The sequence below is a fragment of the Cydia splendana genome, chromosome 9 (genome assembly GCF_910591565.1).
Source record: "Cydia splendana chromosome 9, ilCydSple1.2, whole genome shotgun sequence".
In the NCBI taxonomy this organism is placed as follows: Eukaryota; Metazoa; Arthropoda; class Insecta; order Lepidoptera; family Tortricidae; genus Cydia; species Cydia splendana.
In genome coordinates, this window is record NC_085968.1 from 12,393,324 (window position 1) to 12,407,637 (window position 14,314).

The 14,314-nt window shown below is 40.6% G+C and overlaps 2 protein-coding genes across 2 annotated transcripts in view; both read left to right on the forward strand.

Moving 5' to 3' along the window:
- Window positions 1-14,314, forward strand: part of LOC134793590 (dedicator of cytokinesis protein 3) — an 82,640-nt gene that overhangs the window by 32,377 nt on the left and 35,949 nt on the right. Inside the window, exons 5-8 of the mRNA XM_063765212.1 lie at window positions 10,091-10,205; window positions 10,970-11,257; window positions 13,002-13,214; window positions 13,952-14,051. Of these exons, the coding sequence (XP_063621282.1) occupies window positions 10,091-10,205; window positions 10,970-11,257; window positions 13,002-13,214; window positions 13,952-14,051 (716 nt within the window). The remainder of the gene's footprint in view (window positions 1-10,090; window positions 10,206-10,969; window positions 11,258-13,001; window positions 13,215-13,951; window positions 14,052-14,314) is intronic.
- On the forward strand, window positions 3,033-6,077 carry LOC134793881 (uncharacterized). Its single transcript, XM_063765596.1, has 2 exons — window positions 3,033-5,119; window positions 5,152-6,077. Exons 1-2 carry the CDS (start codon window positions 3,033-3,035, stop codon window positions 5,291-5,293), a joined length of 2,229 nt encoding a protein of 742 aa, XP_063621666.1. The 3' UTR covers window positions 5,294-6,077.

Here is a 14,314-nt window from a genome sequence, read left to right on the forward strand (position 1 = left end):
ATGCGTCGGGTATTGGCATTTTTCAGCAAACCAATGGCTGATTTACTGCATGCGACCAAACCAAATGAAGATTATTCTAGTTAAGAAAGACTTGACGAGAGTAACTTTGGTATAATAGCAGGCTACTTGGATTTGTGATGTCGGTCTATGTACGGTTATAATATTTGCGAGGCGCCCCAACCAGAACTGAAAGTATCAAATTAGTTTTGCAGAATGCTAATACAGTTCTCTACCAAACTTCTTTTCCCGTATTGACTAGTTTTTTTGGGAATTTTCAATCTTTTTTCCATAAGGTACCTTTTCTACTAAACTCTGAGACGACATTACTAGGCTTATAACTAACTTATAACAAAAATAAAAACAGGTAAACAAACGTTACGCATTAAGGTTTCAGATCACACAATAAAAAAAAATTGAGCATTTTTTCACCTCTTTACAAAACATTTCATATCTCCGAAACTAGAAACCCTCATAAGGTACCTTTTTCCGTGGAACGTCACATATTTTCAAATTCACTTTATAAGTTAAAACATGGTTAAAACTAAAATTCCAACTATAATTTAACACCTAGGTAAGTACTGTCACATTTGGCATGGACCCCTCTCCCCCTCCCCCTGTTGGTGTTACGTAATATGTGGATGACCCCTTTCAGTGTGTCCATATTTACTTTCATTATAATATTTTTAATACCTTGAGCCATAGTATTGTAGGTATCATAATGAAAGCTCGATGAACTAAGTGCACCTTGTTCACCTTGTCCCTTTGTGTACAAGTGTTACAAATTCCCTTTACGATCCATTTAGTTTTTAGCCGGGGACTTAACTATGTTTAAATCTAATAAACAATAAGATTTTAACGATTTTTAGGGTTCCGTACCTCAAAAGGAAAAAAGGGAACCCTTATAGGATCACTCGTGCATCTGTCTGTCCGACCATTCCCCCCCTTTATCTCCAAAACTACTGGGTCTAAAATTTTGATAAAAATACACAAAATAGTTCTTTACCTATAGATGACAGGAAAACCTATTAGAAATGTGCAGTCAAGCGTGAGTCGGACTTAATTACTTAGTTTTTGATCCGACCCCTACGGGCGTTTTAAAGACATTTCATTCAAGTTCCACATAAAGAAATACATTGTTAAAAAAAAAGAATTACTCAAATCGGCCCACGGGTCTCGGAGTAATCGATGAACATACATAAAAAAAAAAAAACATAGCCACAACCGAATACAGAACCTCCTAAGCTCCTTCTATGAAATGGAAGTCGGTTAAAAATTAAGTAGGTAATGTACGGAACCCTTGGAACGTCCGTCCGACTCGCACTTGACCGGTTTTTATTTACGTGACGTGCCTGTTATTTTGTCTAGACATGTGTTAATACGTGTCATGTGAAACTGTAATACCCACTTTGGATCATTTAATTTTTTAGATATCTTCAAATCTTTCTGAATTTTTTTCTTTTATTGAGTAGGTAGTTATTTGTTTCGAAGGAAGATAAAAAACTAATAAATCATCCATTTTTTGCACTGATATCAAAAAAATATCAGAGCTATTCTGAGCGCGCATGGTGAAATTATTATTTTTTAGGGTTCCGTACCCAAAGGGTAAAACGGGACCCTATTACCAAGACTCCGCTGTCCGCCCGTCCGTCTGTCACCAGGCTGTATCTCACGAACCGTGATAGCTAGACAATTGAAATTTTCACAGATGATGTATTTCTGTTGCCGCTATAACAACAAATACTAAAAACAGAATAAAATAAAGATTTAAGTGAGGCTCCTATACAACAAACGTGATTTTTGACCGAAGTTAAGCAACGTCGGACGGGGTCAGTACCTGGATGGGTAACCGTTTTTTTTCTGCCGTTTTTTGCATTATGGAACGGAACCCTTCGTGCGCGAGTCCGACTCGCACTTGCCCGGTTTTTTTTTTATTACCTGAATTATAAGCAGCAAGTTCTAATAAAGTGTTAACGGTTAACGTTTACAAATCACTGATTCACTTCGACATAAAGTCGTAAAGTTGATTTTACGATGATTAGTGACACCTCATAGGCATATGAATATTAACTTGAAATTGGTTATAATTATATAATAACAATCGATATTATCTAGTACAGATAAGATTTTTATCCCTGCCCGGCCCGTCCTGTTGAATCATGTCATATCATTTTGATGACTCTTAGTAAACTGTTCTAACAGCAATAGTAGCAATACCCGATTTCTTAAAGCTACAAGGCCTTCAAGTTACAAGTTTACAGGTGTAAAGGGGTTAAAGGCGATGTGTAATGAACTCTCGTGGACGTCAGCTGCCGCTCCGTTATTAGGTTGAAGAACGGAAGCCAACCAAACACGTAAACAAAAAAATCATCGCATCCCGAATGAAATTTTCTCCCATGATAGTTTATTGCTATTGTGAAGAAATCGTCAGCCGGTTGTATCACGTTGGAAAGACTGATCAGCTTGTCATCGCACCCTAATAGAAACTTTTTCAGATCGTTTTTGTAACTTTACGAAAATTTTAACTTATAGCTATATAATCATTATAGTTGCAGCAATGTAATAAAAGTGTTATCTGTCTATCTAAATATCTTATAAAATGCGCCCCTGCTCATTACAAATTTTGATCATGCCTTCGCCTTACGTTTACATAATATAACTACATATTTTCGGATAATACCACTTAGATTGGGTGGCAAGTATGCCGCAAGCTTTGCCAGACATCTTCCAGTGTCGCTTGACTAACTGGTTTGGCGACCTTTCCGTTGCACACCGATCGGTCCCATGCCACGAGACAATTAGTCTTAATCTCAGTATTAGTCATACCCTGGAATAAGTACCTATATGTTTTTAACAGGAGTGCCGTGTGGTAGCCGGCCTAAGAATAGCCCACTCCGTGCCTATCCATGGATGTCGTAAAAGGCGACTAAAGGAAGAAAATGACAGTCACCTAAGTCAACTAAGGAGTCCCAAGGAGGGTTGACGTCAGGCAGGCGGCCGGTTGTAAAAACTAAATGCCAAATCCTTTTAGCAGCATGTATATTGGACAAAATGAGATGAGCGATAGGACTAGGGCGTACCCCGCAGGCGACGCGCAGGGGCAGCACCCGGCTTCTGTGGGAAATGGACAAGGGTTGTCGCACCAGCCCGGGTGGGGGCGACGTAAGAAGCAAGCCCGGGAACCTAAGTGTGTGAGATTGAGGTATGCCAGCTGGAATATAGGGACTATGACTGGGAGGGGAAGAGAGCTAGCAGATGTGATGAAAAGACGACGTATAAATGTAGCCTTCTTACAGGAGACGAAGTGGAAGGGTGCAAGGGCTAGAGAGATTGGGGAAGGATATAAGTTCTACTACTGCGGGAGTAACGGCAAACGCAATGGGGTCGGTATAGTACTAGATAGTCAGTTGAAACAGGGTGTCACTAATGTAAACAGGAAGAGCGATAGGATTATCGCTATAAAAGTGATGCTGGAAAACGTAACACTCAATTTGATAAGTGTGTATGCTCCCCAGAGTGGATGTGACGATGTAGTGAAAGAGAAGTTTTGGGAGGATTTTGATACAATTAAAATGGATATACCAGCAAATGAAGAGATTTTCGTGGGTGGAGATTTTAATGGACATGTGGGAAGAATGAATGTAGGGTATGAAAGAGTGCATGGGGGCTTTGGTTTTGGAAGCCGTAACGTGCAAGGTGAAGCACTGTTACAAGCAGCCGCCGCCTTTGACCTGGCAATTGCCAACACCTGGTTCCAAAAAAGAGATGAACACCTGATCACCTACAAAAGTGGTAAACACACGACGCAGATTGATTATTTCCTTGTTAAGCGAAATAAAATCAACTGTATCAAGGACATTAAAATCATACCAGGAGAACATCTTACTTCGCAGCATAGGCTGCTTGTAATCGATCTCAACATAAAAGTCCATATACTTAAAAGAAAAGAACGGCTTCCACCAAAGATACGATGGAAAATGCTAGAGAAGTATGAATGTGCCAAAAAACTCAAAGAACGGGTGATAGATAAAATGATAGAGATGAAAGATATGGAAGGATTGAATGGGAACGAATGTTGGAAAGAAATGGCAAACTGTATAAGGAGAGTAGCGAAAGATGTCTTGGGAGAATCGAAAGGCAAAGGCATCATAGACAAGGAAACTTGGTGGTGGAATGAGGAGGTGCAGGAAATACTAAAGCAAAAGAAACAAGCATTTAGAGAATGGCAAAAGGTTAAAGCTGGACAAGAAACTGAGGAGGCAATAAAAAGAACGAAGTATATGGAATGTAAGAAGATGGCAAAACGTGCAGTTGCTATAGCCAGAACAACAGCACAGGACAAATTGTATAACTCCTTAAATAGTCCTCAAGGCGAAAAGCAGCTGTACCGCCTTGCCAAAGCGAGAGAAAGGACTTCCCGTGATGTATCTTATATAAAATGTGTGAAAGATGATGCAGGAAGGGTGCTAACGAAAGATGAAGGCATAAGAGAACGTTGGAAAGGCTACTTTGAAAGGTTGATGAATGAAGAGAATGATTGGAGTAGAGTACTGGATCATAAACCGATAAATATGGGTGCAGTGAGAGAAATATATATGGATGAAGTAAGAGCGGCTGTGAGAAGTATGAAAAATGGAAAATCAGTAGGACCAGATGATATACCAGGAGAAGTATGGAAGTTATTGCGTGAGGATGGATGTAAGTGGTTGACTTTGTTCTTCAATAAGTTGTTGCATGAAGAAACTATTCCCGACGAATGGTGCGACAGTTTGCTGGTGCCCATTTTTAAAAACAAAGGGGATGTACAGGAATGCAACAACTATAGAGGAATAAAGCTCATGTCACATAGCATGAAAATATGGGAAAAAGTGATAGAGAGACGCCTGAGACACGAGAGTGATATAACACAAAACCAATTTGGGTTTATGCCAGGGAGAGGTACAACAGACGCCATTTTTGCACTTCGCCAACTGTGCGAAAAATACAGACGTGCAAAAAAGAACTTGCATATGGTGTTAGTGGACCTTGAAAAGGCATACGATCGAGTACCCCGAGAGGTTTTGTGGTGGGCTTTGAAAGAGAAAAGCGTGCCTGGGAAGTATGTGGAGCTAATTCGGTCAATGTACAACCAATGTTGTACACGCGTCCGGTCAGCTGCTGGCACCACCGACAGGTTCAGTGTCACGGTAGGCTTGCACCAGGGATCGGCCTTAAGTCCTTACCTCTTCCTGCTTATTATGGACGCTCTGTCGTCGGACATACAGGAGGAGGCACCCTGGTGTATGCTTTTCGCTGATGACATTGTGCTTGTGGGTGAAGACGGACTCGAGGTACAGAGCAGACTTGAGAAATGGCGGCATAAGCTGGAGAATGTTGGCCTGAAGATCAGCAGATCTAAAACTGAGCATATGTTCTGCGATTTCGGCGGTCTCTCCAGTTTCGCTGCCATGGAACTCGATGGCGTTACGTTGCCGGTCTGCTCCGACTTCAAGTACCTCGGTTCGCTGGTACAGTGCGATGGCGATATTGACCGTGATGTGAAAAACCGGATTAGCACAGGATGGATGAAATGGCGACAGGTCACGGGAACCATTTGCGACGCCCGAATGCCTCTTCGATTGAAGGGTAAAATTTATAAAACCATCATAAGACCTGTCGTCATGTATGGATCGGAGTGTTGGGCCCTAAAGGTGACGGATGAAAAGAGGTTGCATGTAGCGGAGATGAGAATGTTAAGATGGATGTGTGGTGTGACAAGAATGGATAGGATAAGGAATGAGTATATAAGAGGAAGCCTAAAAGTTGTACCTATAGTAGAAAAAGTAAGAGCGAATCGCCTAGCGTGGTACGGGCATGTGATGCGGAGGGATGAAAGTCATGTGACGAAAAAGGTATTACGAATGAATGTGGAGGGAAGTAATGGGAGAGGAAGACCGAGAAAAGGGTGGATGGACTGTGTGAGAGATGATATGAAGCGAACGCAAGTGAATGATGAGATGACGGGCGAGAGAGAGGCATGGAAGAAAAAGACATGCTGCGCCGACCCCAAATGAATGGGATAAGGGCAAGCGAATGATGATGTTTTTAACAGGAATGTGTGGTAATGGTTTCATTGGTTTCCGTAATCTTTTCCGCAAATCTGCGATGGGACTTGGAATGACTTCAAATTGGTTTTTCGTCTGCGTCTGGATATTTTGCTGATGTTTGAAAAGGGGTTTTTGTAACTCAGTTCTTCATCATACTGAGTAGGTATGAAAACAAATAAACCGCAAGTATTTTATAGTATTTAAATATGCTCAGCAGCAATCATACTTATTTAAGTCGTTGGGATTTAACAGTCTGAAAGATTGCATCATCATCATTCGATATTTCAAGTTTTTGGCTAAATATGGCCACAGAAACAGGTCTAGCTTGGCGTGTCTAGAGACGACGGAAAGGCTCCGATCTCCGATCATATTTGCATGAACACCGGCCGAGTTAGTGAAGCACATAATTAGCAAATATTTGCCCTCCATCACGGTCTAGCTAGTGTTCAATAGAGAATGGAGGTTTGAGGTTCTTGCTCATTTGCTTATATCTATAAAATACAAGATCGTTTATACCTACCTGTTATTTTTTGCATTGGGTCATTGGCCAGATTCTGTAATCTGACAGCCGAAAGGAGTCATCTACTAAGTTTTTGCTACATGCTTATTTACGTGGGAACAAGCGTGACTTCATTAATTGTCGCCTTGATTATGCGATTAAGAAATCATGATAGCATCAATTAGTGTTCAGTCTCAGTATCTCCGCGAGACTGCGGCCAATTTACCGTAAATTGGCTCGCTGTAAAATGACTATTTAACATCCTTTCTCGAAATTACATTTAATAATTCCACGATTTCACATAAAACACGGTCAAAGGGTCTACTTAAATGTTAGTTTAAACGTGAAAGGTTTAAGACTGATATTCGCCTGTTCCAGCGCCCTTTTAAATGAATCGTTGTCGCAATCTATAATGAACTTTATTTCTTCGTGATAGGTTTTGTTTCGGCGTGGTGCAACGCAGGGATCATCGGTGTGCCAACCAATACGCGACTTGATTGAAAGCTCGAACTACAACGTCGGTTACGTGACCGATTATCCTCTCATTTGGCCTTTAAAATAGTTTTTCTTAAATAAATTACTTAGCAATTTTAGGCGCATAGTCTTTTTATACTAGGACGGACAGGAAGATTAATAAAAATTAGAGGAATTAGTTGCCGCGCACTATTAAATAAGTGTTAATAAGTAATAATAACTATATTCCAAAAATGGGTTTGCTTTATCAACACGAAAAACACTATAAGTACATTATATTTGTAGACATTACAGCCTATATTGGTTATTAAAAATATATATTTTTTATAATAGGTATAGGCATGTACCTACTGGTAACCGTAATGTGATGACCCAGCGCGGCGTCATATTAAAGTGATCTGCAAAAAGCAATGCAGGTAATGTCACGTACTTCTTTTTAGTCATCTGAGAAGAATTTTCCTTCAGCACTTGCAATGCATCACACCGCTGAGGTACATACTAGTAGGTATGTAGGTGATATGCGAGAATAAAAAAGCAATTATTTCTTACTTTTTAGTAAGATTAAGATTACACATTGGGTCTCTAGATTTCCCACCGACCCTGTTTATATGACGTGATATGTATTTAAAATCCCTTGAGCTGTTTGAGTTGTTTGTTTGTTCTTGTTAAAGAATTTGACATCCGAATGTAGGTACGTTCAAAAAGCATTAGGTATCCTGATTTTATGAAGATAAGAATATTTTTGGCATAAAATTGGCATACCTTATTATCCGGACAGAAACACCAATATTCGCGATAAATACGATGCGATGAGCTAACAACGTAGTGTTTAAATATTTACCCTTTCTTTTTTTATTGGCCCAGCCTAAAGCGGTATCCGGTTTAATAATTCTTCGAGACTTTGTCGAGTGATTCATTACTCTCTCACAGCCTTTTCGTAGACAGGTTACATTGCGGTTTTTTTTTACAAAGAATTTCGATACGACCGCTTTTGCATATCAAATTGGTATTTGAATGCTGTCCAACGCGAAGCTACATTTACACGTATTTAAATTCAACGCATAACGTTTCTTTATACATGAGCCAAACGAATCGAGTTTTGTCGTACTATGAACTACATATTTTCAAATGATTGCGTTTTAAAGCTTTTAACTCCGGTTTCCTTTAAAGGAAAGCGTTTAAAGCTACATGGCTAACGGCTAGTGTAAGAAGTAGGTAGGTATTCTGACTTGCTTTTTCCTCATAAGGTAAGTGCATTTGGGCTTCCCAGACCACGGTGAATGAATGCAGATGACACGTTGGCAAGTGAATAACGCTTCTGCTAATTACATTAGTTTTTCTTCAACAAAAACAACATCATTAGGTTCAGGAAACCCAAGGGGATATTACGTTAAAATCGGTTGCCTAATACCTACGCCTACGACTTGATCACAGGCTTCCTACATTAGAGAGAATGGGGACACTTACTTCTATACGGATTAAATACGCCATTCAGACATTTAAAGTTTCATTGCCCAAAAGATAACAGTATAGTAAATGCCAAAAAGTCTCAAAATGGAACATAGCATAGTAAAATACACTTTACAACTAATGTATAAAGCATGTCCCCAGACCAATCCCTTATCTAAATGTGTTTTCAATGTTTTCATTAACGAAATTGTGTCATTTCTATTAAACTGTTTTTAATTTTTACATACCTATTTGTCTTTATACTAAAATAAAATACATATTTAAATACAAATCGAAATTAGATAAAATGTCTGGTATAAGTAAATATCATGTCACTCGGGGCAATTGACTAATTAGGAGCCCATGGGCCTTATCATGAGCCTTACCATGGTAAGGAAACGGAATGCTCGGTCACGGTAGAAGAGCCTCTAACCCTTTATTCACGGTCGTAAGCGCGTAAAGTAAGCGCAATTGCCACAATGACCGCCCTTGTCCTCACTGACCTAATCCATCTATTGCACTTACCCTTATCTGAGCAGCGGCATTTTAATGATCACCACGACCCTCCAAAATTGTAGTTTAAATTGTTTGAGTAAGGTTGACAAATGACAATCCAATGTAAATTTTGAACTAACGCCGACGGACCGGATAAGGGCCAACGTGCAGGAAAATGCTTATAATTTTTCAATTTGTTTTATGGCCTATTACGCCTAGAGACGCAAGCATCATGTTATTATCTACACGCCGAGTTAAGGACACAGTTATTTGTTATATGCATTTATAAATAAGGATCCACAGAAACGCATTGAAGAGTTTTTGGTTTGGCCGTGAAAAATCTCTGCCACCCAAACACCTGATGCTATACGTGATATACGTGCAGCCTGTGGATCAAATATACGAAGCGGTCTTAAGGCGCCCTGCGCGTCCAATTCAACAATGGGTATTGGGTACGGAATCCTGTTGGGGCTGCCTCGGTTTGCAGTGCCTCTGGGATGTTTGCGGAGGCACGAACGGATGATTTCTACGCCATTGTGAGAAAACGCACAGCATCTCAGATGCACCGATTGAGAAACAGCTCCCAACAGTTTTCAAACCGAAATTGGCGAGAGGCTTGATAATCCCTTTTGTAAATATTGTCCCATTCTACCGGAGGGATAAATGACTGTTGTGTTGTGTGTTAGAATATTTTTTAGAAATTATTTATAATGTAAATAATGTATGTACTTAAATATAAGTTGTTTTGTCAATACTAACATAGTGATAAGTAATATTGTACCTAACTATAATATAATCATTTATGGGTCTGTGATGTCCGAAATAAAGTCTAAATAATAATGTACCTTTGTACTTTGTAGTTTTGCACCCTAGCATCTATATTATGTTTAAGATATATCACTATATTCACGATCAGTTACGTATAGTAATTTTACCCCACCCTCTCTTTTAACTTCCTTCGTAATTCATAACATTATTGTGCATTGTATACCTTCTCGGTGCAATATCAAATGTCTTCATAATTGGTGCTCCTGAAGTGCAGGGGCACTTATAAGGCATATATTTTACAGTATTCGTTTAATTGTTAAAGGAAACTGGGCCTGGAGCTGGTGCCACGGCGGGGTGCAGCGGCGGTGGAGCCAGAGGACATGAGTCTGGTGGAACTGTACAGGGTACACGTAGAAAGTGCCGAGCGCGCCGCTGCGGTACGTATATCTTGGTTTATATGTTAAATGTGCATTACTTGGATTTGCACTTTTTATTTGCACCGAACCACTTACCCCCAGAGGCACTTATTTAGGATTCAAGCATATTTGGTTGTTCCATACTAACGCTATGAAACATCCAATGTAAGCTGGCTAAAAAAGTCTGTGATGCGACTGATGTACCTAACAACTTGAAGACGCAAGTTGGTTTTAAGAGATTTGTTACTAAAACCATCGTGTAATATTTATTTTTCTATTGCCTAGCGTAAAAATAGACCTTGCTACAGATAAATAAAATGCTCTGACTTAAATGTGTTGTGACAAAAAACTTAGATTGGCAATTGTATAAATCGTACATATTTGTTAAGACATGTTATTGTCTCGGCGGGCCGCTTGTGAATTCATTGGTACCTACATGCGCAACGGATGCGCACACAGACAAGGATAAATCCTTTTGTGTTTCCATTTGCGTAGTACATGTACCTGAGTAACCTAGCTAAATATTTATTATACACAGGATCACACGCTATACCCAATCACTTATGTAATTTATACAATTGTCCTAAAGTTGTAAGTGTTCAGATTTAATGTGTTTATTAACTTAGCACATCTCGGTCGTAATCATATAATTCATATACATATTTAGCGAAACAGGAACACAAATAGTCTAAGTACAGATTTTTTTTTAAACCTCCTCGCTCCTCCTAAACGAAACCTTTTCGTAAAGCACTTATGATTACTTCATTATGTGTTACTGTGTATAGTGGCGTGGGACCCTGCGCCGCGCCGGCGGATCAGGCAGCAGCTTCAACTCCGGAACCCTCACAAACACGAGTCTCACCAACGGCCCCACCACAGTCCAAAGCCATCACCTCATGTGCAGTATGAGGGACTTCGGCCATACAGCCGGGGGTGACGAAGCGGAACTGTTATTATGGCTGCACGATGCGAGAAGAGCACAGCCTTTGTCAGAGAGGTTCAGAGTCAGGATAGCGAGGGACGGCTTCTCGAACTATGTGGACAGACTGCATGCAAACAGCACCTTATTTGCAGTAAGTATAATGATAGGTCTGTCTTATTCGTATCACAGTCTAAAGCCATCACCTCATGTGCAGTATGAGGGACTTCGGCCATACAGCCGGGGGTGACGAAGCGGAACTGTTACTATGGCTGCACGATGCGAGAAGAGCACAGCCTTTGTCAGAGAGGTTCAGAGTCAGGATAGCGAGGGACGGCTTCTCGAACTATGTTGACAGGCTGCACGCGAACAGCACCTTATTTGCAGTAAGTATAATGATAGGTCTGTCTTATTCGTATCACAGTCTAAAGCCATCACCTCATGTGCAGTATGAGGGACATCGGCCATACAGCCGGGGGTGACGAAGCGGAACTGTTACTGTGGCTGCATGATGCGAGAAGAGCACAGCCTTTGTCAGAGAGGTTCAGAGTCAGGATAGCGAGGGACGGCTTCTCGAACTATGTTGACAGGCTGCACGCGAACAGCACCTTATTTGCAGTAAGTATAATGATAGGTCTGTCTTATTCGTATCACAGTCTAAAGCCATCACCTCATGTGCAGTATGAGGGACATCGGCCATACAGCCGGGGGTGACGAAGCGGAACTGTTACTGTGGCTGCATGATGCGAGAAGAGCACAGCCTTTGTCAGAGAGGTTCAGAGTCAGGATAGCGAGGGACGGCTTCTCGAACTATGTTGACAGGCTGCACGCGAACAGCACCTTATTTGCAGTAAGTATTAAGACTGTTTCAGCTTGTCAGAGTCTAGAATCATCACCTCATGTCGCATGAGTGACTTCTTCGGCGGAGATGAAGCGTGATTTTCAGTAGATTTAACAAAAATTTGTAACATTTCAAAAAAACGTAAAAGATACACTCTTTTCTGTTATCATAATTTAAGCGCAAACGACTTTGTTTCAAGTATTTTTGCATTATATTGACAACAATTTGAATCAAGTATTTCTGAATTTCACTGTATTTTAGGTTAGTCATGTAAATTTTATTTGTGGTTAAGGTAAATCTCATTCCCGTTATGTGTAGTCATTGACGTGAAATGGGAATAACATGTTAGTAAGAAGCTGAGTATCTATTGAGGAAAAGAAAATAAATAAATTATTGTAAGTACTTACCTACACCATGTTCGTTATAAAATATTGGCTGCACAAAGTATGTATATACAGACTATTAGTAGGTATGTATATTTTGAACCCTAAAGAAGATAATTGCTCTTGATTCAGTCATTCTGCCATACATATGATGGGTATCATAGGTACATTAGGCCCCCAGCTCCTTAGTTACATAATTTTTTTATGTACTTAGATTTTCAAGAATATCTAGAAGACAGCGGATGCTATATGGGCACATACAAATCAGCAGGTATATGATGGACGGAGTTATCCAAGTGATAACGCACTCGTCATGTTTAGGGTTCCGTACCCAAAGGGTAAAAACGGGACCCTATTACTAAAACTCCACTGTACGTCTGTCACCAGGCTGTACCTCATGAACCGTTCTCTAGACAGTTGAAATTTTACAAATGATGTATATCTGTTGCCCCTATAACAACAAATACTAAAAAGTACGGAACCCTCGGTGGGCGAGTCCGACTCGGACTTGTCCGGTTTATTAACACCGCGCGATTGAAAATATGATTTTATTATCACGCTGTCACGTGAACAAATCGTCTATCATTTTATCCGTACAGTAAACTGAATCCATCTAAAGAATTATCTTGTTGGTTCTTTGCTTTTTCTTAACACTACAACATGTTAATCTCCAGGATCTGTCAGCAACGGATCTCTCCCGCGAACTATGGCTGGTCGCATGGGTAGTTCGCGTCGGGCGCTGGGCCGGCGCGGGCGGCGGCGGCAGTGGCACCGGCGAGCGGCGCGGCCCCGTGGCTCGTCGTCCGCTCGGAGCTGGGGTGCTGCCGCTGACAGAGTTCCTGAGGCAGCCGGTGCAGGGCTCGACGGAGAAAGAGTACACTTTTAAGGTAAGGTCGCCGTCGCGTCAAGCGCGAGTTGGGCGCTGAGCCGGCGCTAGCGGTTGCAAGGGGGCACTGTACTGCCGCTGGCCGAGATCCTGCGGCAGCCTTAGCAGGGGTCGATAGAGAAAGGGCATGCTTACAGACTTTTGACTACGCCTCATACTTTTGACTGCTATGTAGCATATGCTTTGTACCTTAATAAATAACATATTTTCTAACTCTACTGTCTTGTTGGGTAAGCTTACCTACACGAAAAACAAACAATATAATGTTATCATTGTTATCAATATCGCCACAATGTTCACATTTTAAGCGCAAGTGAGTACATCCACTATCCGCAACCAATGTAGGCAACTATTCCGGGACCTATTTATGTTCTACACATTAACTGACATTTCGTAAATCTTATTGCAAACACAATAAGGTCTACTAATGGTCGCTTTTAGTTCATATGTATGATCACTGACCTGACACATTTATTGGTTCACAAATTAACACTGACGAAATCTATAAACGGTTGACCTGTATTAATATGACCGCACTGATTGTCAAAGACAAAAGAACGACTTACCGACGATTTTATTTGGGCCAATCAACGTTTTCTTGTGGCATGTTGCCACGGTTACGTGTCCCCGTATATTTAGTAAAAATTACTTACTTAGGTAATATTACCAACCACTGGACTCTTCGAAAGAAAAATGATTGTTTGACAATTCGTCTCATTGAATTGTTATCGTTTTCAGGTATACCAAAGCGAAGAAAAAGACTTTCATCAGTTACACGATATGCTAATTCGGAAGCAGACTAATAAATGTAATGTTTTACCAGGGCAACCAAACTATGGTACGTATTTCATATGTAGGTATGTAAGGCTGGTATTCCATCTGTTCAATATCTTTACCAATGTGTATTGCGTCTCATATTTTGCTTTAATGAGAGATTGAGACGGACAGGTGGAATACCACCCTTATGCCTGTGTGTTGTGAGTGGTCCATTTGGTTGCATATTACAATGGCATGTAGTAAAAATATTAATAAAAACTGAGGCGAATAACAAATACTTAATCTCCGTACAAAGTCACATACCCCGTCGTTGTTGTAGACAGC

Coding starts and splice junctions, on each gene's coding strand:
- LOC134793881 (XM_063765596.1), top strand. CDS start 3,033: ATGTATATTGGACAAAATGAGATGAGCGATAGGACTAGGGCGTACCCC. Junction 5,120..5,151: donor GTGGAGCTAATTCGGTCAAT/GTACAACCAATG, acceptor GCGTCCGGTCAG/CTGCTGGCACCACCGACAGG.